General features: G+C 38.3%; 2 protein-coding genes across 2 annotated transcripts; one reads left to right on the top strand and one right to left on the bottom strand.

The window, feature by feature from the left end:
* The first annotated feature begins 51 nt into the window (after positions 1 to 51).
* lama4 (laminin, alpha 4) lies at positions 52 to 13897 on the top strand. The gene is given in 44 exon segments (XM_037244654.1): positions 52 to 385; positions 2284 to 2385; positions 2489 to 2616; positions 2704 to 2784; positions 2869 to 3083; positions 3324 to 3424; positions 3673 to 3853; positions 4082 to 4165; positions 4240 to 4391; positions 4807 to 4917; positions 5022 to 5133; positions 5331 to 5495; positions 5625 to 5818; positions 6371 to 6487; positions 6582 to 6730; positions 6860 to 7001; positions 7075 to 7168; positions 7246 to 7362; positions 7514 to 7699; positions 7775 to 7914; positions 8035 to 8197; positions 8303 to 8386; positions 8389 to 8449; positions 8524 to 8653; positions 8656 to 8701; positions 8764 to 8913; positions 8981 to 9102; positions 9105 to 9153; positions 9236 to 9312; positions 9314 to 9370; positions 9471 to 9613; positions 10254 to 10383; positions 10452 to 10589; positions 10707 to 10840; positions 11007 to 11171; positions 11321 to 11474; positions 11564 to 11727; positions 11803 to 11992; positions 12166 to 12321; positions 12495 to 12654; positions 12807 to 12931; positions 13041 to 13134; positions 13315 to 13431; positions 13500 to 13897. Coding segments are annotated over 44 exon segments (5643 nt in total). The 5' UTR covers positions 52 to 277; the 3' UTR covers positions 13655 to 13897.
* Positions 13898 to 15900: 2003 nt separating this feature from the next.
* Positions 15901 to 22690, bottom strand: kcnk10a (potassium channel, subfamily K, member 10a). Its single transcript, XM_037245100.1, is given in 11 exon segments — positions 15901 to 16378; positions 16381 to 16776; positions 17117 to 17188; positions 17190 to 17260; positions 17349 to 17469; positions 17471 to 17491; positions 17493 to 17540; positions 17783 to 17943; positions 18547 to 18664; positions 19981 to 20363; positions 22248 to 22690. Coding segments are annotated over 11 exon segments (1731 nt in total). The 5' UTR covers positions 22300 to 22690; the 3' UTR covers positions 15901 to 16090.
* Between the last annotated feature and the right edge of the window lie 4849 nt (positions 22691 to 27539).

Raw genomic sequence — 27539 nt, 5'->3', positions numbered from 1 at the left:
CATCTGCATGTGATTTAGACACACTGACTCAGGCAGTGGGGGGAGGGCAGTTTTACCAAGTGAGAAGATTCAGCGCTGGCAACAAGAGAGAGAGAGAAAGGGAGGCAGTTCACACAACTTTGTTTATTCTACTCAGCCGGGACCAGAACTAGGCAGAGTGACAAATCAAGACATTGGAGCAGTGGAAAAACGGAGCTACGCAGAAACTCTCCCACTGTCTGTCTAACGGACAGACACAGATTGAAGGGAGTCCAACTAAGCCAAAACAGAATAGGCTATGGCTCCTAAATCTATTTGCTACCTCTGCCTTTTAGGCATTCTCACCGGGATTGCCTCTTTATCGTCTGCTGTCAGATTTGGAACAAAGCAACAGACATCATTGAAAGTAAGACATTTGACTTCATGTGTTTGTCAGCATTGATTTTGACACAGTATTCATCGTGTAGACAGTTCATGCAGGATGGATATTGATAAATGTACATTTTGGTGCTATTTTCCGATTGTGTAGTTTTGCTTTGGAGATTCCTGCATGATTAAACTTTGAAAGCCTCAATATCTTCTAGTGCTTTCACCACTGCCATGTCTGATTTGCCCCACCCTGACTAATACAGTTTTACTTTTTTCTTTTCGGTAGGTTGTCATGAAATGTTACACTGTTTTGTTTTCATGCCAATACCCATATTTTATATTGGGCATTAGTTAAACAGGAATTTTAGAGTGACTTTGTTTCCCAAATATGGAAAAACAATTCCTTACAGCATGCCTGATTTATTCACTTTTCATATGTCTCCGAGTCTTCAGACTGCATGGCTCAACTCCCACGGACTGACTGTGAGCAGTTAGGGTGACATTCTCATGACCTGACTTTTTTTTTTTTCCATTTGAAGGACATTCCAGGGGAGTTACCATGAATAAGTTTGTATTTGTGTCCCTCCACAGATCACAGGAAGGAGGTTATTAATGCAAAATGACATTTAATAATCAAACTGTTATCATTTGATAAACAGAATAAAAACAAAAAAATCAGAAACTTGACTTGTTTTTGTGTTTAACACTATTTTCAGCTTCATGGCATACCGAAGCCGAATCACAGCGACACAGGCTATAAAAGAAGTTCGAACAATTGAAAGACTGTGACTTTCTCTAAAAGACGGCGACTTGCTGAATGTCATCTTTGTTATCCAGCAGAGTGAACATGGTGGGAGGGACACACCGATGTGAAATGAATACTGACTGTGCTCACCAAATTCACATCACGTCACACCAAGAGAATGATGTCTAATATTTCCAAACAATAAAAATATGTGATCTTTATATCTAACATTATTACCTTTATATACAGTATACTAAAAAGTCCATGAAATGTATACATGAGCAGCAGTATTGAACAAACACAGATAATTAAGAAAAACAATATGGCGGAACTCGCCCGGAATAAACAAACTTCTGAAGAAGAACATCAAATGACAAAAAGCAGTAGGAAGTTCAACAACATACACAAAGAACTCAGTTATGTCAAGTCCGAAAACAATGCTGGCATCAGAACAGTCAGAGAAAGATGTTTGTGTAACAAATGACCAATTCCTACAACTTATAGAAAGATGTACACAACGCTAAAGCAGAGCGTAAAACTCAAACTTAGAATTTAGGTCACGTTAGAGCAGAGCTACACTTCCTGACCATCTGTTGCATTTCCTATAAGCACTTCAACCCCCTTCCCATGCATTCTCTACAGCGTAAGCACTGCAGCTGTTTAACACGTCATTCTCTGGTCAAAGAGCCAAGGCCTTAACCGGTTCCAAACACTTTAGGTGACTTTAGAAATGGTAAACAACATATACTGTTTTGCCAATGTGATTTATCACTAGGTTATTTTATTTTTTTTAGAAGAATCATTCAAAAGGTTTCTTGTTTGGGTGGACAATGGAATATCTGAAATTGGAGTTGAGATTCCTCATCATAAAAACGATATGCTGTTTTCAAATGGACCCCTTCGGCTGCCCAACAACATGCCTGACCTAAATTAACGTAACAAATGACCCCTTCGGCTGCTTACACCTTTAAAAAAAAAAATTCTATACAAGGTGCTTTTGGGATTAACGCGATTCCCAAATTTTGGAGCCCAAAGTCTAATTTAAATGAAAAAAAAGAAATCAAAAAGCTAAATCGAGATTTAGCCTAGCTCTGCCAGTGTGTGAGGGCAATTATCTCTCTGATCCCATTACAAAACAATCATTGTTCATCCACTATATTTTTTAATTGCTAATCTTGTCCACTCTTTAGGTGTGTGCTAAGGGATTTTTCCTTAGTGAACAAAACAAATGCTTGCCTTGTAACTGCAAAGGCCATGCGGATCACTGTGAGGACATCACGGGAATTTGCCATGTAAGTTAACATATTTGTTTCAAAGACACAAAGTTAATTTATTTGAGTAAATGAAGGCACATTGGAATACTTTAAAGGAGACATGCATTTTATTGTATTTCAGAATTGCAGCGATCACAGCGTGGGTGATTTCTGTGAAATGTGCGAAGATGGTTATATGCTAGCACCTAGCCAGGTTGGACGCCATATCTGCAAACTCTGCGCCTGCCCTCTCTCTGTTCCCTCAAATAAGTATGCCTGTCTGTAATTTTTGCTCAATATAAATATTGAACATTGCTAAGCGTAATATTTGAAACAATTCTGGGGTTTTTTGGCCAGTTTTGCAGTCCATTGTGACAGGCAAGGTAACATTCAAAGATGCAAGTGCAAAGAGGGTTATGCTGGACATATCTGTGAGAGGTGAGGATTATTTTGCATTTTGCAGAAATTATGCATAGAAGAGATTTTTGCTTTCTTGTAATAACTTCATTTTTCTTTATCCAGATGTGCACCGGGTTACTATGGCATGCCAATGAAAATTGGTGGTTCCTGCAAGCGATGTGACTGTAATGGCAACTCTGACCCAAACCTGATTTTTAATTGGTGCCACAATGTAACCGGCCATTGCCAGCACTGCTGGAGTAACACCGCTGGGCCGAATTGCGAGAGGTGTGCTCAAGGTTTCTACGGCGATGCCATCGGTGCCAAGGACTGCAGAGGTTTGGTCATAATAAATGTTTTGATTTAAATGTGTGATGTTCCAATAATAAACGTGAGTGAAGGTAGACCCATTTGGCAACTGGAATGAAACAGTTCATTTCAGCAACATAAATATGTCACAAACAGGTTTTAATTAGGTGAAGGTTCTCTTTAAGGCTTTGCAGTTCCAAAAATAAACTTTTCACAATGCTTGTTACACAACCTCTAACACAATACTGTGTGTCCCATGTCTCTCCCAGAGTGTGAGTGCAACAAATGTGGTACATCCTCATGTGATGACAGGACAGGAGTGTGTCACTGTAAACCAGGGGTCACTGGGAGACTTTGTGACCGCTGTGAGGTAAGACAAACCTGAAGCAGCTGGGAATGAATCAATCAGGGTAAATCATTTCATTTCTGGAGTTAATTGGATGATAAAAAAACAAAACAATAGGAGCAACATCGTTGCAGTAAGACAATTTGTAATTTTAGTATTGACACATAAAGTCGACACACATAAAATGAATTGACAGGCCATATCTAGCCCCCGGGCCTTAGGTTTGACACCTATGAGTTACTAGGTCCTTGTACTTACTAATACTTTTTCAGGAGGGTTACTCGGGTTTCTCCAGCTGCCAAGGCTGTCAGAGATGTGAATGCAGGCCAGCTTCTCTCCGTCCCACCTGCCATTCCCTCACTCACAGCTGTCTGTGCCGCCCGGGCGCTGGAGGACGTTACTGTGAGAGGTGTCTTCCAGGCTTTTGGGATTATAGCCCCTCTGGCTGCAAGAGTAAGTTGTTGAATCATCATGCAATTGTTCTCAAGCCCATTGAACTGAAAAATGATCCGTGGCTACTCTCCAATGGTAACGTATGGTAACAACTCACTTCTCAGTCAGTTTTATGGGTTCCTTCCCCCGCCCTTCCATCTCTAACAGCTGTAGAACATTTTTCGGTCTTTGAGCCAAAAGCCATAATGATGTATATAATATGTAATGCATTTTTATATTGTTTTACAGAGTGTGACTGTGAGAGCAGTCACTGTGATATGCACACAGGAGAGTGCCTACCAGAGCCCGCAACAGTTAACCTATGCAATATCAGTAAGATGAGTTAACTACAAATCAGCACCTTAAAAATGTTCAACCTTGATCAACCATATCTAAATTCTTTGCAGGTTGCGATGAATGTATCTGGCATGTTATTGGAGACTTGCGGCTGTCCAACAAAACACTAGACCATTTGAGGGTTGGGGTGTTGAACGTTTCTACTGGGGCTGCGGTTAATGACAGAGTCAAATATTATAACTACACAGCTCAACACCTGCAGGTAAATAAACAGATTACAGTGATCCCTCGCTACTTCGCGTTTCGTTTATCGCGGCTTCGCTACATCGTGGATTTTTTTTCCAAATTAAAAAAACATTTAAAAGTCAAAATAAAATTTCTAAATTGAGGAAACATGTGTCTAACCTTTAGGACAATGTTGTATTGCTCCAAATGTTCGTTTACATTCCTTTAGAAGTCCGTTTTCGCGTGTTAGCACGATCGCGAATTAGCATACTTCTGCTAACTCGTTAGCCTGCCCAGTACTTCTTGTTGGTGACTGTACTTCGCGGATTTCACTTATCGCGGGTGGTTTTTGGAACCAATTATCCGTGATAAACGAGGGATTATTGTATCCCCAAAAAACAAAAATAAACATTTTGAATTGTTGACAATATGTATGTCCTTGTGTGTTTCAGAATCAGTTTCATACCTGGAGAAACAAACTGTCTGAAATAAAAACAGAGACTGGGGAAGTGGAAGAGTCAACACGGGAGGTCGTATCGGACATAAAAAAACTTAGTAAATCGGTCAGTAATTTCCCTTGAATCACAATTGATAAGGTTGAAAGGTTAACTTAGTGCACAATGCCTAAATTTATTGTGTCTTTTTTGCTTTGTGTTTAAATTGATAGGAAAGCACAGTGAAGAGTCTGGGGAGCCAACTTGATGAGGAAACACAGCAAACTCTAATGCTAGCTAAACAGTTCAGCAAAAATCTCACTGACCTTAATATGCGCATTGAAGGTAACATTGCTATATTGACAGTTTTATAATCTAATAGTTTTATTTGTGTTTATATTTAACTTTTAAAATGTCTAATAATCTGTATGCAAAATCCACATATTGCTTTTAATTGTTAATTGTTTTTTAAAAATCAAGCCTTAGATTTAATCTGACCCCAGCACACAATAACATTGTGATATTTTTGTTTTTGTCTGCAGAAATGATTCATGAATGGGAGCTGTACAGTGTTTACCAGGAAGCGGACCCCGAGTTGGTCAGGAGAAACACAGATGAAGCGATAAGTGTTGTGAGCAGAATGAGGAATCTTGATTTGTCTACACAAGGGCCTTTAACCATTGAAGAGTCAACTGAAGCTCATGATTGTAAGTATATTTATTTGAGTTAAGAAACAAAACTAAAAATAAAAACAAGCATATTTTGTAAATGATTATGCAGCACAATGAAATATAATCTATTGATGGTAATACAATTCTCCTCTTGGCTGTATTTAGTATTAAGGCGTATTCGTCAGTTGGAGAAGAAGTCACTGATTACGCAAGGTCATCTCACCCCGCTCAAGTCGAATTTGTCTCGCTTTACGGCCAACCTGTCCGACGCGCAGTCCTTCCTCCAGAATGCAACTGGTACAATTGAGAAGGCGCGGGATATGAACAACGGCAATGTCCTCGAATTCCAGAGGAATGAGGTAATTTCCCATGACCTTCAGGGTCAAGTGAATGCTGCTTTTCTTGGATCTCTTCCAGGTTTTTTTCCTGCACGCTATTTAATTTCATATAGTAAGCATATGTACATTTGTAGTAGTCCCTACCCTTTGCAAGCATACCTCCTTAAGCTCAAAGCTTATAAGATAAAATAGATAAAAAGAAGAAAATAGATAAAAGGATAGCATGTACCTTTGTCATAGGTGTCAAACCTAAGGCCCGGGGGCCAGCTATGGCCCATCACATCATTTTATGTGGCCCGCAAAGATAAAATTTTGCATTGACTTTGTGTCATTACTAAAATGACAAATTGTCTTTACGTTTTAAAAATCGAAATATTGATGGACTTGTCTAGGTGAGTCGGAGTTCAAGCAGATTGTGACAGATTCTTTAGTTGAGCCATCACACGATGGAGATTTCTTTTATAACGCACCGTAATGTAGCAGACGAGTTTTGACTTTTCCATTTCTTATAACAACCAATTTCTACTTCTATTGTTGCCGTTTAAATGTTGCCATGTTTTTTTTTGTCTTCAGGAAACGCTGCTGAAGATGGCAACAGAGTTCACAGCTATTCAGAACAGTACGGAAAATGCCAGAGAGATAATATCTAAATCACAAAAGAATGTGGATGAGATGGATATGTTGGTCCAGGTAGGATTGCCTTTTTTTTTGTTTTTACATAAAACTTGCTGCATACTAATAAGTGCTTGAGTAGGTTTCTTTGTTTCTTTCTTTTCCCAAACAGAATGTAACACAGTACCATGCTGCAATTGATGGTGCCAGCCAAAAGCTGATGGAAAAGATGGGAGACCTCTCATCTGCTGACACAGAATTGGTTGGAAGGGCAGATGAGCATGCTGAAGAGCTTGAACGACAGGCCACCGAACTGGAAGAGTAAGAAAATTGTCTCAGTAGCGCATGGGTGTCAAACCCAAAGCCCGGGGGCCAGATACGGCCCGCAATGTGATTTTGTGTGGCCCGTGAAGATGACGCTAATAACATATGCTAACCTATTTGTTCCAGGGACCTGCAAGATAGTGATACCAACGGATTTGTGCAGAAAGCCATAACTGCTGCCAATGTCTACATCAATATAGCTAAATACATCAACGACGCCAATATCACATCACTTACGACCTTGAATATATCCCAAACAGCAAATGACGTAAGTTGACAGAATCTAAAGCAAATATATGCTGCATGCTCATCACCTTTATTTTTTTTGCTCCATCTTTCAGTCCGTCACTGGGATCAACATGCAGCTTGATGATCTAGTGGTAAAATGCGACAATGTTTTCAAGGAGTCTGTTTCATTGCATTCCGAACAAATAGGTAGGCATCATTCAAACGTTATACCCCGACATTGTTGTGTACGATTTTTTTCCACATTCACATCATTCTTATTCCAGAGATAGAAGCCGAGGTGGTCGATAAGCTGAAATACATTGAGGAGGCAAGAGAGACCTTGGATAAAAACACCAAAAAACTTGAAGAAATTGTGCAGGATATTTCTGAAATTCAAACAGGTAGAAGAAAGTCCAGTAAAATGGGCTTCATTTGATATTGCTGTGAGACTGTACTTCACTTGTTAGGTCTTGGGTTTTCTCTATGTCAACCATAATTCTATCAATATGGACAGATAAATTAATCTACCACAACTTCTGCAAACTTTTCTAGCCAGAACTAACGAGCGACTGGAGTATGCACTCAAGGTGGCTCAGGGAACTCTCAACCGATCAGCAGGAGTGCTCGAGACAATTACGCCCATCAGTAACAAAGTTGAGGAATGGGCTAAGAATCTGAACGAAAATAAATACTCTACAGTTGCCTATGAGCAAGCCATTGATTCTGCAAAGGAATCAGGTATGTTATCTTATAGACTGTTAAACTATTTGAACTAGTCACTTCTTGCCATGCTCAGTGTTCTGTACTTTACAGTGGATCACCTCCATTTTCTTGTTCCTGAACTTTTGGATAAGCTTAAGGTGGTTGAGCAGAAGAAGCCTATCAATAACATAACTGCTAATGTCATGAGAATCAGAGAACTCATCGCCCAAGCCAGAAGTGTGGCAAAGAAGGTTCGTAAAGAAAGTATGACACCAAAATATAACACAAGTGATTCCGAACAAAGGAGCCCTTGACTCCGATTATGTAAATCGAAACTAAAACAGAAGGTCAAATTTGATTTTCCATTCTAGGTTCAAGTGTCTATGAAGTTCAATGGTCAGTCATCAGTGGAGATTCATGCTGATACCAGTTTGGAAGATCTGAGGGCAGTGACGTCCATCAGCTTATATATGAGAGTTGACCCAGACACAGACCCAATAGAGGACCGTTTCATTTTATATCTGGGAGACAAAATGTAGCACGGAACTATACTATGTAATTCAATAGTGGCTGCACAAACGAAAGAAATGCTTGGTATGCAGTTTTTGTAATATTACAATATATTTTTATCTTGCTGTTAGGGTAAGAAAGACTACATGGGACTTGCCATCAAGAATGACAACCTTGTGTACATGTATAAACTGGTGGTTGAATACATTGAGATCCCCTGAGCTCAAAACCTGTCAGCCAATGGCCTGCTGTATTCAACTACATCAAAGTAGAGAGGTACTGTCAAGCAAAATTGAATTCAAAGAACACAGCGGTAATATGATTTCATGTTTTCTTTTCTTTCTTGGCAGGCTGGGTCGACATGGGAAAATCTACCTAGTAATCCCCAGTCAGAGATCCACAGATGAAACAGAGTTCATTCAGAAAGGCAGAAGCTCCGGGAACGGACTCACTTTTTGTGACGTTGACCCAACAGACACATGGTGTTCTTTATTGGGGGTGTCCCACCGAATGCAACGGTATTTCCTTGTAACTAGAAACAAATCAACATGATATTGAATAATTCCTTATTTGAAATTATTTCACTTCAGCTCCCCACCACTTGACTCTGGCTCCCTTTGTGGGCTGCATCGAGTTGGCTCGCTGAACAAGGATGTGATCAGTTTATAATAATTTCAAAAGCACTCACAAAATGGACGTGGTTGCATCACCACCATGTTCCAGGTATTTTTTTCAGTTTAGTGCATTCTTAGTGAATGTTGGAGTTTTGTATCCCATAACAAACTGAGTTTTTTCTTGTTATTGCAGTACAAACTGGCTTTTCACAGAGCCGCTATTGCAAGCTATTTATTGACGGAAAGGGGCTATGCACTGATCATAACATAGAACGGAGGGGGAAGTTTGGTTACGTCACAAGATTTGATATTTCAAGTTGCGAACTGTCGCAAACAATGGCGTGCTTTCCATCATGGGTCAATGCGGTAAGTTAAAAACATTTGGAAGAATACTCAGGGGACACCCTGACATTGAAAAAACTGTTTACTGTTGCTTTTATTTTCCCAGGATAAATATTTCCTTTTAGAATAAAAAATGGATTTTTACGTCTAATGTATGATTTTGGATTCAATGATGGGCCAAAACCTTTTGGAGGATAATATACCAAAGCTAAAAATAAATGATGCAAGATACACGAGGTACGTTTTTCTTTTTTTAATTGGTCTAATAATATGCACAAGATAATTAGGCTAATTTTAATTTCAGACTAATATGTTCCCCTGTTTTTTGACTCATGGTACAGATCTCAGTGATCTATCATCAGTCAAAGAAAATTATCCTTCTGGTGGACAAGAGTCATGTTAAATCTTTGGAGAATCCAAAAACTACTTTGCCATTCTCAGACATCTACATAGGTGGAGCACCCTCAAACATTCTCCTATCTAGGTGAGTAAAAAAATCCTGCAGCCATAAACATGCTTTCTTATGCAGTCTAATGCGAGACCGAGAATGTGAATTTCAGTACGTAAACCTCATTACCGTATTTTCCGCACTATAAGGCGCGCCGGATTATAAGGCGCACCTTCAATGAATGGCCCATTTTAAAACTTTGTCCATATATAAGGCGTACCGGATTATAAAGCGCATAGAATAAATAACTCAGCCTTGCACAAACGTTAATGCAATCACAATATAGTAACACTCGAAATAGAGAAAACAATAACAGTATATCAATAACTAAATAATGTCACACAACACACAAAATAAACATGTAAAGCTTACTTTAATAAGTTAGTCCTCATCCACGAATCCATATTGGTCCATATATAAGGCGCACCGGATTATAAGGCGCACTGTCGGCTTTTGAGAAAATTGGAGGTTTTTAGGTGCGCCTTATAGTGCGGAAAATACGGTAATTAGAAAACAAGCTAGATTCAAACATTTTTAATGCCAATTTGTAACATTTTCATGCATTTGCTGGACAGTTAAAATGTGTGAAACAAAAAATGGGTTTAATAAAAACAAAAAACTTTTGCAAGATTGAGGTAGATGTCACAAAAATACAGTGATATGTCTTTCTTGACAGGTCCGAGCTATCTGCTGTGGTTGGCCTCAAAGGCTGTGTCAAAGGCTTCCTATTCCAGAAAAAAGACTTTAACCTCTTAGAGGAGCCTGGCACCATTGGCATCAGTAGTGGCTGCCCCGAGGAATCCTTTGTAAGTGCTATGTTTAGTCATTTTTTCTGTAATAGACTATGTGACATGTTAATTTTTTTTTTTTCCAGGCATCTCATAAAGCCTATTTCATGGGCGAGAGCTATTTGGGATCTTCAGCAAAGATGACACCATTCGACAATTTTGAAGGAGGCCTCAACTTTAGAACCGTTCAAGCCAGTGGATTATTATTCTATCACAATGAAGGGGTATTAACACACTATTTAAAATTAAATTGATTTCATCAACATTTCTTATTTTAGTTGCTGGTGCTATTATTAGCCATAATTTGATTTTGGATTTTTTTTGCATTTTTACCGCTTTAGCCGGACGAATTCAGCATTTCCCTTGAGAACGGAGCAGTGGTGATGAACACTCGTGGAACAAGAGTAAAATCACATAAGAAACACTACAATGATGGAAATACACACTTTTTATTGGCCTCGGTGAATAATCACAAGTAAGCATTTGATTTTACTTTAACGAAACTTTTTTTTTATGCAAAGAATCGCTATACTTTTTGATGGGTGTGGTCAAATAATACTATTTTTATTTTGTTTTTTATTTATGGGTTTACAGCTAAATACTGATTGAGACTCAATAACAGTGTTTTCTTTTCACCCGAGGTATTTATTATTGGTGGACGATAAAGACAAGCAGGAGAAGAAACGGCCACAATCAGCCACAAGACTCACTTCTGATTCGACAGTAAAGAACTTCTACTTTGGGGGATCACCAAGTGGTATCTTAAAGAACTTTACAGGCTGCATTACTTATGCCTACATAAACAGGTAGATCACTTCTTAACATAAGATGCATGACCTACATGCAAATCGGTTGAAGACTGCAAAAATATGAATTGCCTGAAATGCTAAAATTGATTCTTTCAATTAGTAACAAAAACAGATTGAAATATTGATTTTTCTGTGTCTTTATGTAGGCAAGACCGAGATATTGAGCCGGAAGACTTCCAGCGCTACACCGAGAATGTCCAAACTTTCCTGCAAGACTGTCCAGTGCAAAAGCCACCTGCTGATTTTTCACCGAGAAACAGGGATGACGATTATATAGCCAAACGTAGGCAGTCTCGTAAGGTAAAAAAAAAAAAAGAATTAAAAGAATTTTGATATATTTAAATTAATTTCTAATTTAGCCCAAAAATCCAATATATAATTTGCCACAGGTTAACAGGGATGAATCCATCCACAAATTAAGAAGTGACAGTGAAGTGAGCATTGCTCCCTGCCATCTTGCAAGTCACCAAGCAACACAACATGCCTACCAATATGGGAGCTTTGCAAACAGTAGGCAGCACTACAAAGAGCTCCCCAAATCCTTTTCTCATAAGTAAGTCTTCCGAGGATTCTTAAGTATCTTAAAAGCTTTCTCTAAAAATATAATATGTCACTGTTTTCCTCCCAGGTCCAACTTTTCCTTATCCCTAAAGACCAACACATCATTTGGCCTCATTTTTTATATATCTGACATCCAAGAGAAAAATTTTATGACTCTCTTTCTGGCCAATGGTAGACTTGTATACGCCTTCAATGTAGGTAATCAGCGAGTGGAAATCTGGAGCAACGGAAATTGCAATGATGGAGCATGGCATAATGTAAGTTCATCGTGTTATTCCAGAGCAGAGCTATTTTGTGTAATATTTTTTTTTTCAGTTTTGCAATGATCATTGTAAATAAAAATAATATAATATCATATCATATAAAATATAATATAATATATAATATATAAAATTGTACAGTAACAATAACTTCTGCTTCCTTTCTGAAGGTGATTTTCATACGTAATGGAAATATGGGAAAATTGATCATCGATGGGCTCACAGTGATGGAGGACAGAGTTATGGGCAAAGTTGTGCCCTGGCATGTCAGCAGTCCTCTCTATTTTGGAGGCGTACCTCCAAAGCGAGCACAAAAAAATATTCAGGTGTGGATTTTTATTTATTTTTTAACTGCAATTACTCCAATATGGAAAAATATGGTGATCAAGGTATTTATTGAAAAGGACCTGAAAGAAATAATTATTTCTTATATTCAATATATATCTAAATGCTAGATAAATAGATATATTTTTTATATATATTTTTTTTTTCTCTTTAGAGTAACTCAGTAAACAGCTTTTCTGGCTGTTTGAGAAATATTCAGCTCAATGGACACCGGTTGTCATCAGCGGATGAAACATTTGGGGTCACGCCATGTTTTGAGGGACCTACTGAGGCAGGAACATTCTTTGCAGAGCAAGGAGGCTTCATACTTTTGGGTAACGTTTTGCTCTCCAGTATTTAAACCCTTGACATAAAACAGTATGGTGTGCCAGATCAGGCCCTTGAGCCTTAAGTTTGACACCTGACACATCTTTATGTCAAGTCAACCTCACAGAATTTCTTTCTCCTGCCTACTTCTATCTTCTAGACATACTTGACTTGGGACCTAGATTTCAGCTAGAAATGGAGGTGCGACCCCGTGTGACATCAGGTGTACTTCTCCATGTGCCCATAGCAGAGGGTTATTTTTCAATATACATTAATCAAGGAGCAGTAAGTATACGCCACAAATTGATTATGCTACAATACATTTCAAAATAAATTTAAAATATCATTGTTCGAAATCTTAGAATTGTTGAAATGAACAGAATATATTTTTCAGGTCGTAGCTGTTTTGATTGATGGGACGGAGGAATTATTGGCAACAGTTTCTCCAAGACAGTCTCTGTGTGCTGGCCACTGGCATAGAATTGCAGGTGAGTATTATGTTGTGGTCAAAATTTATTTAAGAATTTCTTCATAAGCTGAACATATTTTGTAAAGGAAATGTATGCCTGAAAGGAAGCATAAGATTTTATCTCATTTTATTTTTAATTCCACATTTTTTCATATTGACCCTGTCCTCTTTTATGACTACCTGTCCAACTTTATCATAGTGATGAAAGATATGAACAAACTGAAGTTGCAAGTAGACCAAGAGGTCCACAGTGTGGATGGGTCTCTTCATCTTCATTCTCCAATCACCGGGAAGATTTTTATTGGTGGAGCCCCAGGTTAGTTATCTCCCAATGTTAGTACTTTTTTATCTTTTCAAGTTTTTAAAGATTTCTCTACCTTTCAGATCTCTCCCTTGCAGGCAGCCATGTAAGCAAGGAGCCTTATGTAGGTTGTATGAGGAACCTGATGATCAACAACAGTGGTGTAAGCTTCAGTGACGCATCTCTCGTCAGTGGAGCGGTCAGCATAGGATCCTGTCCGGCTGTGAATCAACAGTAAAAAATTTCCAACTGCCATATTAATAACAAGAATGAGGAAAAATATAACAACTTAAGCTTTTGTTACAACCACACTAATGCCATTAATCAAACTGAAACACTCAAAGTATACATTTGGAACATAGCGTCCAATTTCACACGGTATACTAACCTTGCTAACTAACAATGCATTATGTTTCCTATCTTGTATAAATGGCACTGTTTGGGCAACACAATTTTGTTTGTATTAAATGTGTTGAAAAATGACATTGCAGGTTTGTGTGTCCAATTCCCATTTTGTGCTAATTGTACTGTGTATCCAATATCCGTGTTGTTTTATTAAACACGAGTCCAACAAGTACAACTATAGATGTGTCAATATCGGGCAATAATATACAGTGATCCCTCGCCACTTCGCGTTTCGTTTCTCGCGGCTTCACTACATCGCGGATTTTTTTCCAAATTAAAAAAAAACATTTAAAAGTCTAAACAAAACTTTTAAATTGAGGAAACATTGTCTAACCTTTAGGACAATTGTAGTATTGCTCCAAATGTTCGTTTACATTCCTTTAGAATTCCGTTTTCGCGTGTTAGCACGATCGCGAATTAGCATCTTTCCGCTAACTCATTAGCCTGCCCAGTACTTCTTGTTGGTGACCGTACTTCGTGGATTTCACTTATCGCGGGTGGTTTTTGGAACCAATTATCCGCGATAAACGAGGGATTACTGTACACACACTATATACAGTCTCTCTGGCCTGGATAAATGTGTGATGGTTAGCATGCATCTCTAATAAACGAAATATAAACCATATTTAATAGTCTGTGTGTCACAGATCGGAGCAGAGCGACCAAATACTGCTTGGACCAATGTTTATTGACGGGGAAAGGGGTAGTGGGGAGCAGGAATAACTGGGTCAGAGCAGATGTCCGCTCGAATAAGGCTCGGTCGGCGACGGACGTCCACTTGGACCAATAACAGAAACAGGTAACAGCCGACAGGTAGCGAGCCATGCCAACAGATAACAATCAGGTGAGAAGAATATTCAGACTTACACAGTCAGGTGGCAACGTGAACAGAGTAGTACAATAACATGAACATGGTGAACCGAGAAGGAGAAACACGCGGGCAGGGTTTAAATACACAACGGTTAACAAGAGGGAGCAGGTGATTACGGTAGACGCACAGGTAGGAAGGGGGTTGGAAATCTGTAAAACTGCCCTTTAGCACCCAACAACTAACTAACAGTTCCTCTGGTACATGGTCTGGTAAAGTTGACACTGGATCAGTACAAATGCTCAGTTATGAAGGAGTCAGGCACTGAAAACAAAGTGTTCCTGTTTCCTGTTGCACATTGAAGACTTCATTTGTACATGCTTCGTTTCCAAACTTAGTCTGGCACCTGTAGAATTGTTTGTGTTTATACATTCTGGACCGCAGTCATGTTTTTGTTTAATTCATTAGAGAAAAAGACAATTTTCTCTTGTATTTAAGATTGAACGGCGATAGCACCTGGATGGGTGAAAATAATGAGAAAATGGCAACTGCCAGAAGGGTAACATCTCAAAGCAACTTTATCGAATTGGGGAAAGAAAATAACTATAAATTTTTCATTTTTGGAATCATAAACATACAGTAATCCCTCGTTTATCGCGGATAATTGGTTCCAAAAAGTGAAATCCGCAAAGTACGGTCACCAACAAGAAGTACTGGGCAGGCTAACGAGTTAGCGGAAAGATGCTAATTCGCGACCGTGCTAACACGTGAAAACGGACTTCTAAAGGAATGTAAACGAACATTGTGAGCAATCTACATTGTCCTAAAGGTTAGACACATATTTCCTCACTTTAGAAGTTTTATTTTGACTTTTAAATGTTTTTTTAATTTGGGAAAAAAAATCCGCGTTGTAGTGAAGCCGCGATAAACGAAACGCGAAGTAGCGAGGGATCACTGTAGTTCCTAAAATTTAAACTATGAACTGACAAGTTCATTTTATAATTAGAGAATGTTTCAACGCAATCTTTGCAAATACCGTAAGTGCGAGGACGCAAAATGTAATTAACCATCCATTTATAAACATACATTATGTCTATATATACTACACCCCTAAATGTTAACGTGACTTGGTAGAACTGGATGAAGTTAGAAACGCAATTAAAATTGCTATCCCTTGACACGGTAGTTGGGAGCTGACTTAAGTGATCTGGTATCACTTGACATATTAAAAATGCACAACCTATGAGCATATTGTGCATTATTACACTGGATCTTGGTGAAGCCAATTTAATAAGTCATATCGTTAGGGCACAGTGATCACTGCATGTCGACGGAACAGTATACATATACTGTAGCACAAAGAGGCAGGCATTATTCCTGCTTAAGCACATAGTGGTAAAAGAGAAAACCCAAGGCACAAATGGTGACATTTTAAAACATATTGTTTCACCAAACAGACTCTTATGGACTCCTCTGAATATCTAGCTCTTTCATTTCAAGTGTTTCATCATTTTTGTTCTCTTTGGTTTGCTCAACAATAAGCCCATTATGTGACTTGTAAGCTTCTACAAACAACGGAAATTCCAGACAGCTTGTATTACACCTCTTTGTCTTCGGTTTCTTTCGTGTTCGTCATCCCTGCTCTTCTCTTCGTTCAGAACGGGTTGTGCTACAATCGAAAGGCGGCCGTCATCCAACCATAAAGCTTTCGCTATGAGGACGACGAGTTTCTTCTGTGATGGTTCTTCTTCAAGTCTCTTATTCCTGTTACGTTTTGCCAACTTGGTGACAGAACTCAGGCGATTAAAAATATTGTCCTCAGATGTGGTTTGGTGGTTGGACTGAGGGTCGCACTGGTCAGTGCCCTTTAGTCGAAGATTGTTCAATTTAGTGTCAATACTCTCGTGGGAGGAGGTTTTGTAGCTGTTGGTGTCTAGACTGTTGAAGATGGCTCTGCGTTCTGGAGAAAGCATATCCATGGACACCGCACGTTGATCCAAGCCAAGTTGTCGTTTTTCCATACTTCGGATCGTGGCAGCTCGTTGTAGTTTGTCGCTGACCTCAACACTCATACGCCGCCTTGTCTCTCTTAGCTCTGCTCGCACATTTGCTTTCCACTCTGCTGCGTGAGCCTTGATTTCCCCAACCTTGGCAAAACAAGACACAAATTATTGATTATTATTTATTTATTAGTGCATTTGACATGTTACGAAAGACGATCCAGCAGACATATTCAACTGAAGGTCACCCGTTTACCTTCCCGTGTTGCAAAAATAATTCATTCCAAACCATTCAAAATACCACTGAATGATGTAAAACTAGGTGTCAACTCAAGGCCCGGGGGCCAGGTACGTCCCACCACATCATTTTATGTGGCCCGCAAAGACAAATTGTGCATCGACTTCATGTGTTATAAACTATGACTACAATCCGGCTCGCGACAAAAATGAGTTTGACACCACTGATGTAAAAGATCTGAGTGAATACCTCTTCTTTGGTCTTTTTGGATAGTACCCTCAACCAGTCGCCAATCATGTTTGAGGCACTGCAGCAAAATAGGCCAACCACCCAGGATCCCAAACCACACAATTGGTCTGTACCACTTGCGGTACTCAATCCTCCGATTTCCGCCTGAAAGAAACAATGTAACAAAAATATTTCAGACACATAAGCAGTTGTCATTAATTTAGGTTTTTAGTTACAACAGAAAATGTTTCACCTGCCACATAGTCTCCTATTCCAACAGTAGTCAAAGTGATGACGACAAATATGTCGACTCCAAGCTGTCCAACCTTCGATGTATTGAAGATCACAGCTGGGATGGTCACAAACAGGATGCAGGCCAGCCAGGATGAAGAGGAGGGGTAGATGCTACTCTGATTTTAGTTTGACTGATTTGGTTGTGTTTGTTCTATCCAGGAGAAATCACACACACACAAACACACGCACACAATAAAAAAATGGTACAATAATAATGTTTTTAAATTATTTTTCTTAGTCTTATTTTATATACCTTTATCTGAAACTTGGGTGTGTAAAAAAAAACAATACTATAATATAATATATATATATATATATATATATATATATATATATATATATAGTATATATATATATATATACTATATATATTGTATACTACATTTAACTTACCCGGAACATCTTCTCAACTTTGGCAATACTTTTGACAAATATGGTCCCGAGCTGGTCACCAACCCCTGCTAAGAGGAATCCAAAGAGTGGGATGCCAAATATTGCATATAGAATGCAGAAAATTTTTCCTCCCTCAGTGCTTGGAGCGATGTTACCATACCCTAACGAAAAGGGAAGATAGGTCATGATAAATTTTTATCCAAATATACAAATCAGAGACTAGTAAAAACTGTTGAGATATTTTTAAAATGGTAGTAAATATTGGAAGCAATATCTCTATTTTTTTAAAAGTGAAAACAATTGTAATTTTAGTAATAACACAAAGTCGATGCAAAATTTGTCTTCACGGGCCACATAAAATGATGATGGGCCGTATCTGGCCCCCGGGCCTTGAGTTTGACACCTATGCTTTAGATATTAAAACTCATTTTTTTCGCGGGCCGGATTGTAGTCATAGCTTCTTTCGGAGGGCCATTATGACTGTCAACCCAAATAAATGTGTGAGCACCTCATATTATATACAGTAAAAGCTACAAAACAAACTGACAAATAACTCGTTTTCACATCGGACGAGTAAAAACTGGTCAAATATTAAAAAAAAAAGATATTAAAAGTGAAGACAATTTGCAATTCTAGTAATGACACATGACACACGAATTTGATGCACAATTTGTCATCGCGGGCCACATAAAATGATGTGGTGGGCCGTATAAGGCCCCCGGACCTTGAGTTTGACACCTATGCTTTAGAATATTTCATTGTACCTATAGTTGTGATAACTGTTCCAGCAAAGAAGAAGGCACTACCCAGATCCCAGTGGCTAGAATTATAAGAGGTATCACCCACAGGATTCACCCCAGCATTCACAGCATCAACAGAGTGCTGGGGAGAGAAGTCAAGAGAGAGTCAGTATAAATAGTTTATTCAATTTTAGAACGTATAGTGGGTTGACGTTGTGGTTGACTAACTATGCTCCAGTTCCCTAAGACTCAGTGGTACAGAAAATTGATGGATAGTCGGGAATAGGATTATGAGATCACAATACATCAGCACCTCATAAAAATGCAATAAAAACTTGTCTTTGAGGTAAGTCTCAAGACAATAATATCTTAAGTATAGCTTTTATATTTTTCCTCAAGGGAAATGTTGTAATATGGTGTAAGATTATTTACTGCAGTGATATAAACCTGTTTTCAAGTGCAATATAATGATTCACCTTTTCTAAGGATTGCATGAACAGAAAAAAGCAATGTGGAAATGATCAGATTTGACATTTCCAAAGAGAGAACAAGCAAGACAGAAAGGTTAATTTATGCAACAAATCATCTTGAATTATAAACCATGACTGTAAAGGAGGAAGCAATTTTACATATCTGAAAAAAGGTGCTTATAAATACATGAATAGTAGATTTGAAGCAATGTGCCGGCGGCTGTTATGGTCACATGACGCTACAAAGCTATTTTGTACTGTTTATTCTGAGACTTTGGCTCAGAGAAAACAAAACACCAGAGTTGAATTTTTTTTTTTCCAGTTCTATACTTGGAATAAGGAATGAATGGATTATAAAATGATGACACATAGTGAAAAGTTTTTTTTCTCAAGTGAGCGCTTTACTAAAGGACTATTTATTCACTTTTCATCTACTTATTAATAATCATTCAATCCATGATCATTTTAATTTAAACTAAAATTGCTTTCAGGTAGTTTCATCCCCGAATAGCCATTTTTTTATTACTTTCCAAGGTAAAGTGTGGTTTTATCAAATTACAGAATGTTATTCGAATTTTATTCCGAGACTTTGCCTCCGAGAAAACAAAACACCAGACTTGAATTTTTCTTTTCCAGTTCTATACTTGGAATAAGGAATGAATGGATTATAAAATGATGACACAGAGTGATTTTTTTTCTCTCAAGTTAGCGCTTTACTAAAGGACTATTTATTCACTTTTCATCTATTTATTCAATCCATGATCATTTTAATTTAACTAAAGTTGCTTTCAGGTAGTTTCATCCCTGAATAGCCATTTAATTTTGTACTTTTCAAGGTAAAGTGTGGTTTTATCGAATTACAGAATGACGGCACGAAGTGTTGACGATAATGGGGTCTGATCGATTAGAAGCTAAGATTTCACTTGCTTTAATTTCCTCCCTCTCCTGCTGAGGTAAAACTGGAGTATCGATCGGTGTCTGGTCTTACTTTGATGATGGCCTCCAGCTCATCTGGGGACACACAGGGATGTTTTTGCAGGAATGCTGCCTTCTCTGCTGTGATGGTGATCTTCTGGTTGTTTTCAAATGGCTGCTCCAGTGCTTGGAACACCAGTCCTCCTGCCACCAAGTAGCCCACCACCACCACAAAAACCGCCAGCACCGTCTTAAGTTTCATCATGGTAAAAGGAGCTGCACCTTCAGCTACTGCTTCCATGCTGGCTACCATGCTCGTGGGCCGGGAGATGGAGAGTCGGGGTACAGAACAGCCCATTGGGTTTTGCATGGTAGCCACGCTGGCGTGCACCAGGCTGGATTGAAGCATACCTGGCTGCATCTTTTTGGGTGGGACCAAATTGGTCTGAACTGCCGCTGAAGAAACATAAAAGGGAAAAAAAATTGACATTCTGATATGCAACAGATGAATTTTCAATTTGGCATAGTATATAAATTGGCAGGACACCAACTGTTTCACTAACTGTGGTAAAACTGACATTTGCATCAAGACCACTATAACGACTCTTTATCTGTTTTTCTATTAGAGCTCCCACAAAACAATATAATGCATCCTTTAAGAGCTTTAATATGCAGTAACTGTCTTGTTATACAACCTGTAAGTTCTCATCTAAAGCCTGTATCTCACTGAGCGGCAAAGGTTTATAAGAGTAAGCAAACGTTGCAATTTTTTCTTTACCAGGGTTTGTTCAATGTTGAAAATAATTCAAATAGTTGCAAAGACATTCGGCAGATATTCCCAAAGTTGAAAACAAATTGAAAACCTTCGCTACGTGCGCACACAATTGCAAACCTTCACCACTCGGTCAGATATAAGAAAAATGTATGAGAATAATTATGCGACAAAATACTCCAACTCAACATTTTCCCTAAAATCATTTCGCAAGACAAATAGTGTCAACAATTGACTTTCCGAACACTTACCCATGGTCGCCTTGAATGCTAACTGAAAGGAGAATCACTGACAAAAGAAGCTAAATGACTGTCCTTTTATATCAGAGTAGTGTCCTGAACTTACCCTGCCTTGTGTTTGTAGCACATTACACATCGCAGGTGAATAACTCCCGAAAAAAAAAAAGTGGTGCCAGCATGGTTAAGTGTTGCCTTCTGACATTTGCATCTTTTTATTAAAATACAGTGACTTGTTACCACCTCTTGAGGATTAAATCAGAATACAAAAAAAAAAAATAAGGCCTACTAACAATGTATCTATCTGTCAAAAAAATTATAATATAAAAAATATAAAATAATATATATAAAATTATATATAAACTATATAATACAAACATTCTATATATTATTTTATATATATTATATTATATACATTTCTATTATATATAAAAATAATAAATAAATAAATTCATGGAATTCTTAGATCTCCCAATTTTTTTCCAGAATACTGCATTTAACTGATTTGACCTCTTTTGGTTTCCTCATAGAAATGCAGTAGTATAAGAAGCATGTTACCAAATCTCACACCTATCAACAACACACTTTGCCTCTTTACTGTGTCACAAATGCAGTGGAATTGTGATTGTGTATTTCCAAAATTTATTCCAAAAATGACAGCAGTGTAATTTGATATTTCTATTAAGTATATGCATTTCCTTTCAGGGGAATGATATGGTGAATTGTGACCACTCTGTCGCATATGAGTGACACCTACCACGATTGTTCGATTACTTCGAGTTATGTAATCATTCGGTTGCAATGTGCCTGGCTACAATTTTCACATTTTCCCAAAAGACATCTGGTTCAAAAAGAGATGTCTACAATATCAGAACCTGCCACAGCTGGATGAACATGAAGATGCTGTGATAGGACGTGACATTCATGCAAGATTTGAGGAGGATGTACCCATAGTGGATGAGGTAATGCTAAATACAAAACAGCAGTGGAAATCTCTCCACTGCGCCACACTGAAGCCATTGGATTGGCAATTGTTTTCTCACCAATTTTCTGCTTTTACTATATAAATATTAATTTAATTAAATGGAAGTGATATGCCGCAGCTATTGACCATAAACTCCACCATGCAGGCTGAACCTACACTGCTGTATTTTTTCTTATTCATATATTAGAAAAATATTCGTGGATGCACATGTATTAAGGCAAGAGCTGCATACTGCAGCAATTTGAAAATAGACATTTCATAGAATGAAGTTAAAATAAAGTTCAAGCAAAACTAATCAGTTTAGTGGACTCCCTATATGCATCAACAAAAACAATTGACAGTCTAACCTGGTGACGGGCTGTTCCCTGGTTTTCTTGGTTTTTCACTCGGAAATTTCATCTTGGAGGTCCAGGCTTCTATAGATAAATCTATATTTCTTTAATATCTTGCAGCCTTTGCAGTCTTCCGCGTTGCCTTTAACCGAGAAAGGATGGAGAAGGGCAGCGAATAAAAACACATCCTATACGGCGAGTGTCTGCTGTAGTAGACTGGAAGGCTTTTGAGATGCGGCTCCTCTTCCTCTTTTTTTACCTATGGCGCACCGCCACTGCATCAGCATCGGGGGAGTCAGGAGTAGATAAACATGGACTCGAGCGAGGAGGAGACGTACGCTTACATTTTGGCGGATTTTATTGGACGTACGTCGTGATCTCGCTGCGCCAACTGCACTGCATCGTGCGCATAGTATCGTCGCAGAAATGTGTCGAGAGATTATTACCCGATGACTGCTGCTCAAAAAAGGGAGGATAGGGTGGGTAAAACAAAGGGCACATCGAGGATGTGAAGAAAGTAGGAGGAGAACAGATTGTAAATATTATTGCTGCTGCTTGAGAGTGAAGTATGTTACATTGGTGCTATTCAAAATTATAGTTTGTATTAACCTATATGTGTATTGTGTGTTATGGTGTCAAACATAAGGTTCGGGGGCCAGATACGGCCCGCCACATCATTTTATGTGGCCCGCGAAGACAAATTGTGCATCAATGTCATGTGTCGATATTAAAATTACAAATTGTCTTTATTGCACAAAATAGAGGTATTACTAGCAATTTATATTGTCTTTTTTTTTTTTTTTTACATTGGAACAGTTTTTACTCGTTTCTTATTTTAAAACTTTTTATTCATCAGTTTGTTGTTGTACAGATAAATATGATGAAACTAAATAATACTGAAAACAGGTTGCATGTGGTAGATATTCAATGAGATTTTATACTCCTGAACGGCTTAAAAAATAAAAAACATAAACAACAATATTTTGGTGCGCTAGACTAAGTGCTGAATATATGTAGATGAAAAATATTAGTAGTGGATATATTTTTAACATTTTTATTGTTCAATTTTTTAAAAATGTATTTGTTTTGTTATGGGATGGATTTTTTTGTTAAACTAATTCAAATAAAACAAATTAGAAGTTATATAGCGATTATTTCACCGCTTTTAAATTTTTGCTGTGTATCATACCCTTTTTAGTCTTTTTTAAGTTATATAAATTAATTTGACAGCTGCTGCCTGTTGCAAACAAAGTTGGTGTTACATTAAAACATTTTGCAAATTTGTCTTCAGTCTCTGTGATCCATAATGTTTTGTGGCTGTTTATGATCTGATTGGTGGTGATCCCTGATTGGTGCCCCTCGTTCTCAGCCGACCAATCAGTGCAGGGGAGAGTCGCCTCATCAAGGTGCACTGTTTATTATCTGATTGGTGGTGATCCCTGATTGGTGTCATTCGTGCTCAGCCGACCAATCAGTGCAGGGGAGAGTGGCGTTAACTGTGATTGGTTAAAGACGTGCCACCAGGTGCACTGATTCACCCTGCTATTCAAAAATGAGTGTGAGTTGTGTTGCATCGTCAGTCTTTCTATATTGGCTTGTGCCACCGGGGTTTACGACGTCCTCAAGTTACGCGGTTTCGTGTTTACGACACACGTATCATATATTATTTTTTTTACATTATTTATTCATCTCATATATTTAAAGCCTTTTTTCGACTTAAGCGGTTTTGTTAAGCGTCGTATAGGCGTCCTAAGATTCGTAACTCGGAACTAATTGGTGCGAATACACCGCGGACTGGATTGTTGCGTCGTCTCTCTCTTGCAACGCCCTTTCCAGTGTGCAAGCAAACTACAGGAATAAAGGTAAGTTATTGTTTTCTCTTTTTTATGACTGTACTGTTTCATTTTATTACTGTTCCGACTTACACCGAAATTCGGTTTACATTGCCGCGTAGGAACGGATCATCGTCGTAAACCAAGGACCACCTTGAAGTTGTGATTCATTTCTTGAGGCATCGTATGCTCATTAGGGACACTTATTGGTGTGTGGAAATCTTCAATAGCCAAACATGCAAACGGCGACCGTACTGCAGAGATTGCTTTTATGGTAAACAAAGTCGTTCCCAATGCTTATCTCGAATCAAAATGCTTCTTTTTGCTCTTACTTGTCCATAAACATTCACACACAACATCACACAGGCAACTTAGTCACAGGCCGTGCCACAGTTTTGTTCCTTTATCCCAGCTTTTTCCGTCATTGGTCTTGCTGGAAAGAAAAAATAATCATTAAAAAGATAAATGGTGAAAAAAAATCATATCAACCGTTACAATGGCCACAACTACTAAAAATTAGAATATAATGAAATATTACTCACAGGAAATAAGAAAAATGGGTTAGATAGTGTGCCACCCGATTTGGCCTGTAGATGGCGGTATTGCAATACATACCGACACCCAGTTTGCCTTTCCGACTGCACCAGATCTCCCTCATTTACTATCATCATTGCATTCATAGGCAGTTTAGACGTCCTCATTGAATTTATGCCAAGCTCTGTGCCAGAGGCTGCAAAAATGAGTAGATACTTTCTTTGATACAATTACACTGATCTTTGAGTTTCATTGAAAACTACTTTAAATGTTAATATATGACTTTCACTTTGTCTCAAATATGGTATTTAGTTCATTGCTATGTCATCCGGCTGTTAAGTTTAAGTGCCCCCTCATGCTGTCTGTGCCATCATGTCAGAATACATTAAAATAAATAGGTCCAAATTGATGACATATCTTTCCACTACGTTCCATTAAATTGAACCCTATATCTCTGGATCAACAGATGGACAGTAAAAAAAAAAAAAGACTACCAAATAAAGATAATTGCAATTTATAAAGCCACTGATATCATTGAGCATCCATATCTGGTTGATTTATGGACATTACGTCAACACACACAAAAAGAAGCTTAAAAGAGGATATTCAACGCAGAGTGCAAATCCACACACCACGGATGTGTTCAAAAAACCGTCCAGTGAGTCTTTGTTTGGAATTAACAATTAAAATGATCCAATGGCAACATAATGAGATGGCTGGCTTCTGTCCACAATGCCCAAGGGAATACAATATACACACATGCACACACATTGAATGGTTAATGACCACCCAGATCTTTAGTGACAGTACAAAGCAGATCCAAAAGTAATGAAAGAAGGGGATTTTGTTGTTGTTGAGAAATAGGCATGATTTGAGTAATTTCAAGGAATGATTTATATAAAAGGACTATGAATCATTTGTTAAACTACATTTCTTAAAAGGCAAACTAAGTTTGTTTTTCTTAAATAGGATGCTATTGGGCAGCATAGTGTGAGTAGTTTTAGCCACTCGGGGACTTATTTTATTATATTTATTTTTATATTCATCACTGAATGTCATGCCGTCTCTCTTACTGCTACATTACTGGATGTTATGCACTTGAAGTTATTTTATTACTTGTTGCTAAACTCTCATCGCTATGCAATTTTACCTGATTAATGTCACTGCAGTATTAGCTTGGAGTTAGCGTTAGGGTTAGCTCTGCTTTATTGTATTACCTCTATTACCAAAACGAATCTTTCTACAATATCTTAAAAATCCATGAATAAGACGCATTGGACTATAAGCCGCAGGTTTCAAAGCTTGTGCAAAAATGTGTTAGTTTGTCTACACGTATTTTTTTAAATATGTAAAATCACATTAAATTAACAAAGTAATTTTTCTTACCACACTGTGCTAGATAAGGATTTTTTAAATAGGCAACGATATTCTCCTGTGTCCAGTGTTGGAGATTACATATCGCTCCTGTGTTTTCTGTGAGGCTGACTGCTACAGGGTGATTAATGTGTTCATTTCCCATTATTAAAGACTAGAGCAGCGCTGCGGGCTACAGATATAGGACCTCGTCATAAATCTTAGCCAAATGAACAGTCAAATAATCGCTCATCGAAAATGAAATCTGGGCTCATTAATACTGACACCCAGACTGGGGATGAGAACACACACACACACACACACACACACACACACCGACCAGTCTCGAGCATGAAGTCACACATTCGCATGAATACACACAAAAATAGATAAACAAAATGTGGACTTGAGGGGGATTTGGTCTGGTCTGCCACCTTGGCGCACCACTCAACAATGACAGGCTGATCATTAGAGGAGCACATGTGTACACACACACACACACACACACACACACACATACTCATGGCTCATTGTGTGTATCTTAGCTCCCACACACAAAAAAGCAGTGACCCATTAGTGCAAGACAAAGGGATCACAAGCCACAATTGGAGCCATAAATAAGATCAGTGTTACACACACTGAGTTATGTTATGTTGATCAACGGATGACGATCACTTTGAAAGCATTGGAAAGAACAATGAGGAAGTCGGCCGCTTGCATCTTACATGGCTTGCTTCATCTCGAGTGACGGGTCATCCAATAATAAGAGAGCAGAGCAGCAATGGGTACGTGCATGCTCTCAGCGTCATTGTTATTTTGATCAACGGATAGAAAGTGATGACAATCACTTTGTGGCTTCTGACTCAGGGGTGTCAAAGTCTTTTTTGTCGCATCGTAGTCATAGTTTCCTTCGGAGGGCCATTATGACTGTCAAGCCAAATAAATGTATGAACATCTCATGTTGTATACAGTATAGGCTGCACAACAAACTGATGAATAACTAGTTTTGAAATTAGAACTGTTCACATTTTTAAAAAGATGAATGGTAGTAAAAATTGTTAGAAACATCTCTATTTTTTTTTTAAAAGGGAAGACAATTAGCAATGTTAGTATTGACACAAAGTCGATGCAGTTTGTCTTCGCGGGCCAAATATAATTACACTGTGGGCCAAATTTGGCCCACGGGCCAGAGTTTGACACCCCTGACGAAAGTGTCTTCCGATGTCAACTTTTCCATCATTATTTTACACACACTTCCTCCTATTTTGTGTGCCTATAAACAAGCTATTTTTGTCAATGACTCAATGATTTTTTTATTTTTATTTTTTAAAAACATCACATTACATCACATGAATTTCTAATAAAATGTGAAATATTTAATGTGGTTTCATTCATTGAGGTTACAGGTTGGGTGGCAAAACTTTGGGTAGGGGTGGCCACCCCTTGCAACACCCTAAAATCAGTAATTCAGTTCAATAAATCTAGACCACAATACAGTAATCCCTCGTTTATCGCGGATAATTGGTTCCCAAAACCACCCGCGATAAGTGAAATCCACGAAGTACGGTCACCAACAAGAAGTACTGGG

The sequence above is a fragment of the Syngnathus acus genome, chromosome 24 (assembly GCF_901709675.1).
Source record: "Syngnathus acus chromosome 24, fSynAcu1.2, whole genome shotgun sequence".
Taxonomy (NCBI): domain Eukaryota; kingdom Metazoa; phylum Chordata; class Actinopteri; order Syngnathiformes; family Syngnathidae; genus Syngnathus; species Syngnathus acus.
This window is presented reverse-complemented; position numbering and strand designations above follow the sequence as displayed.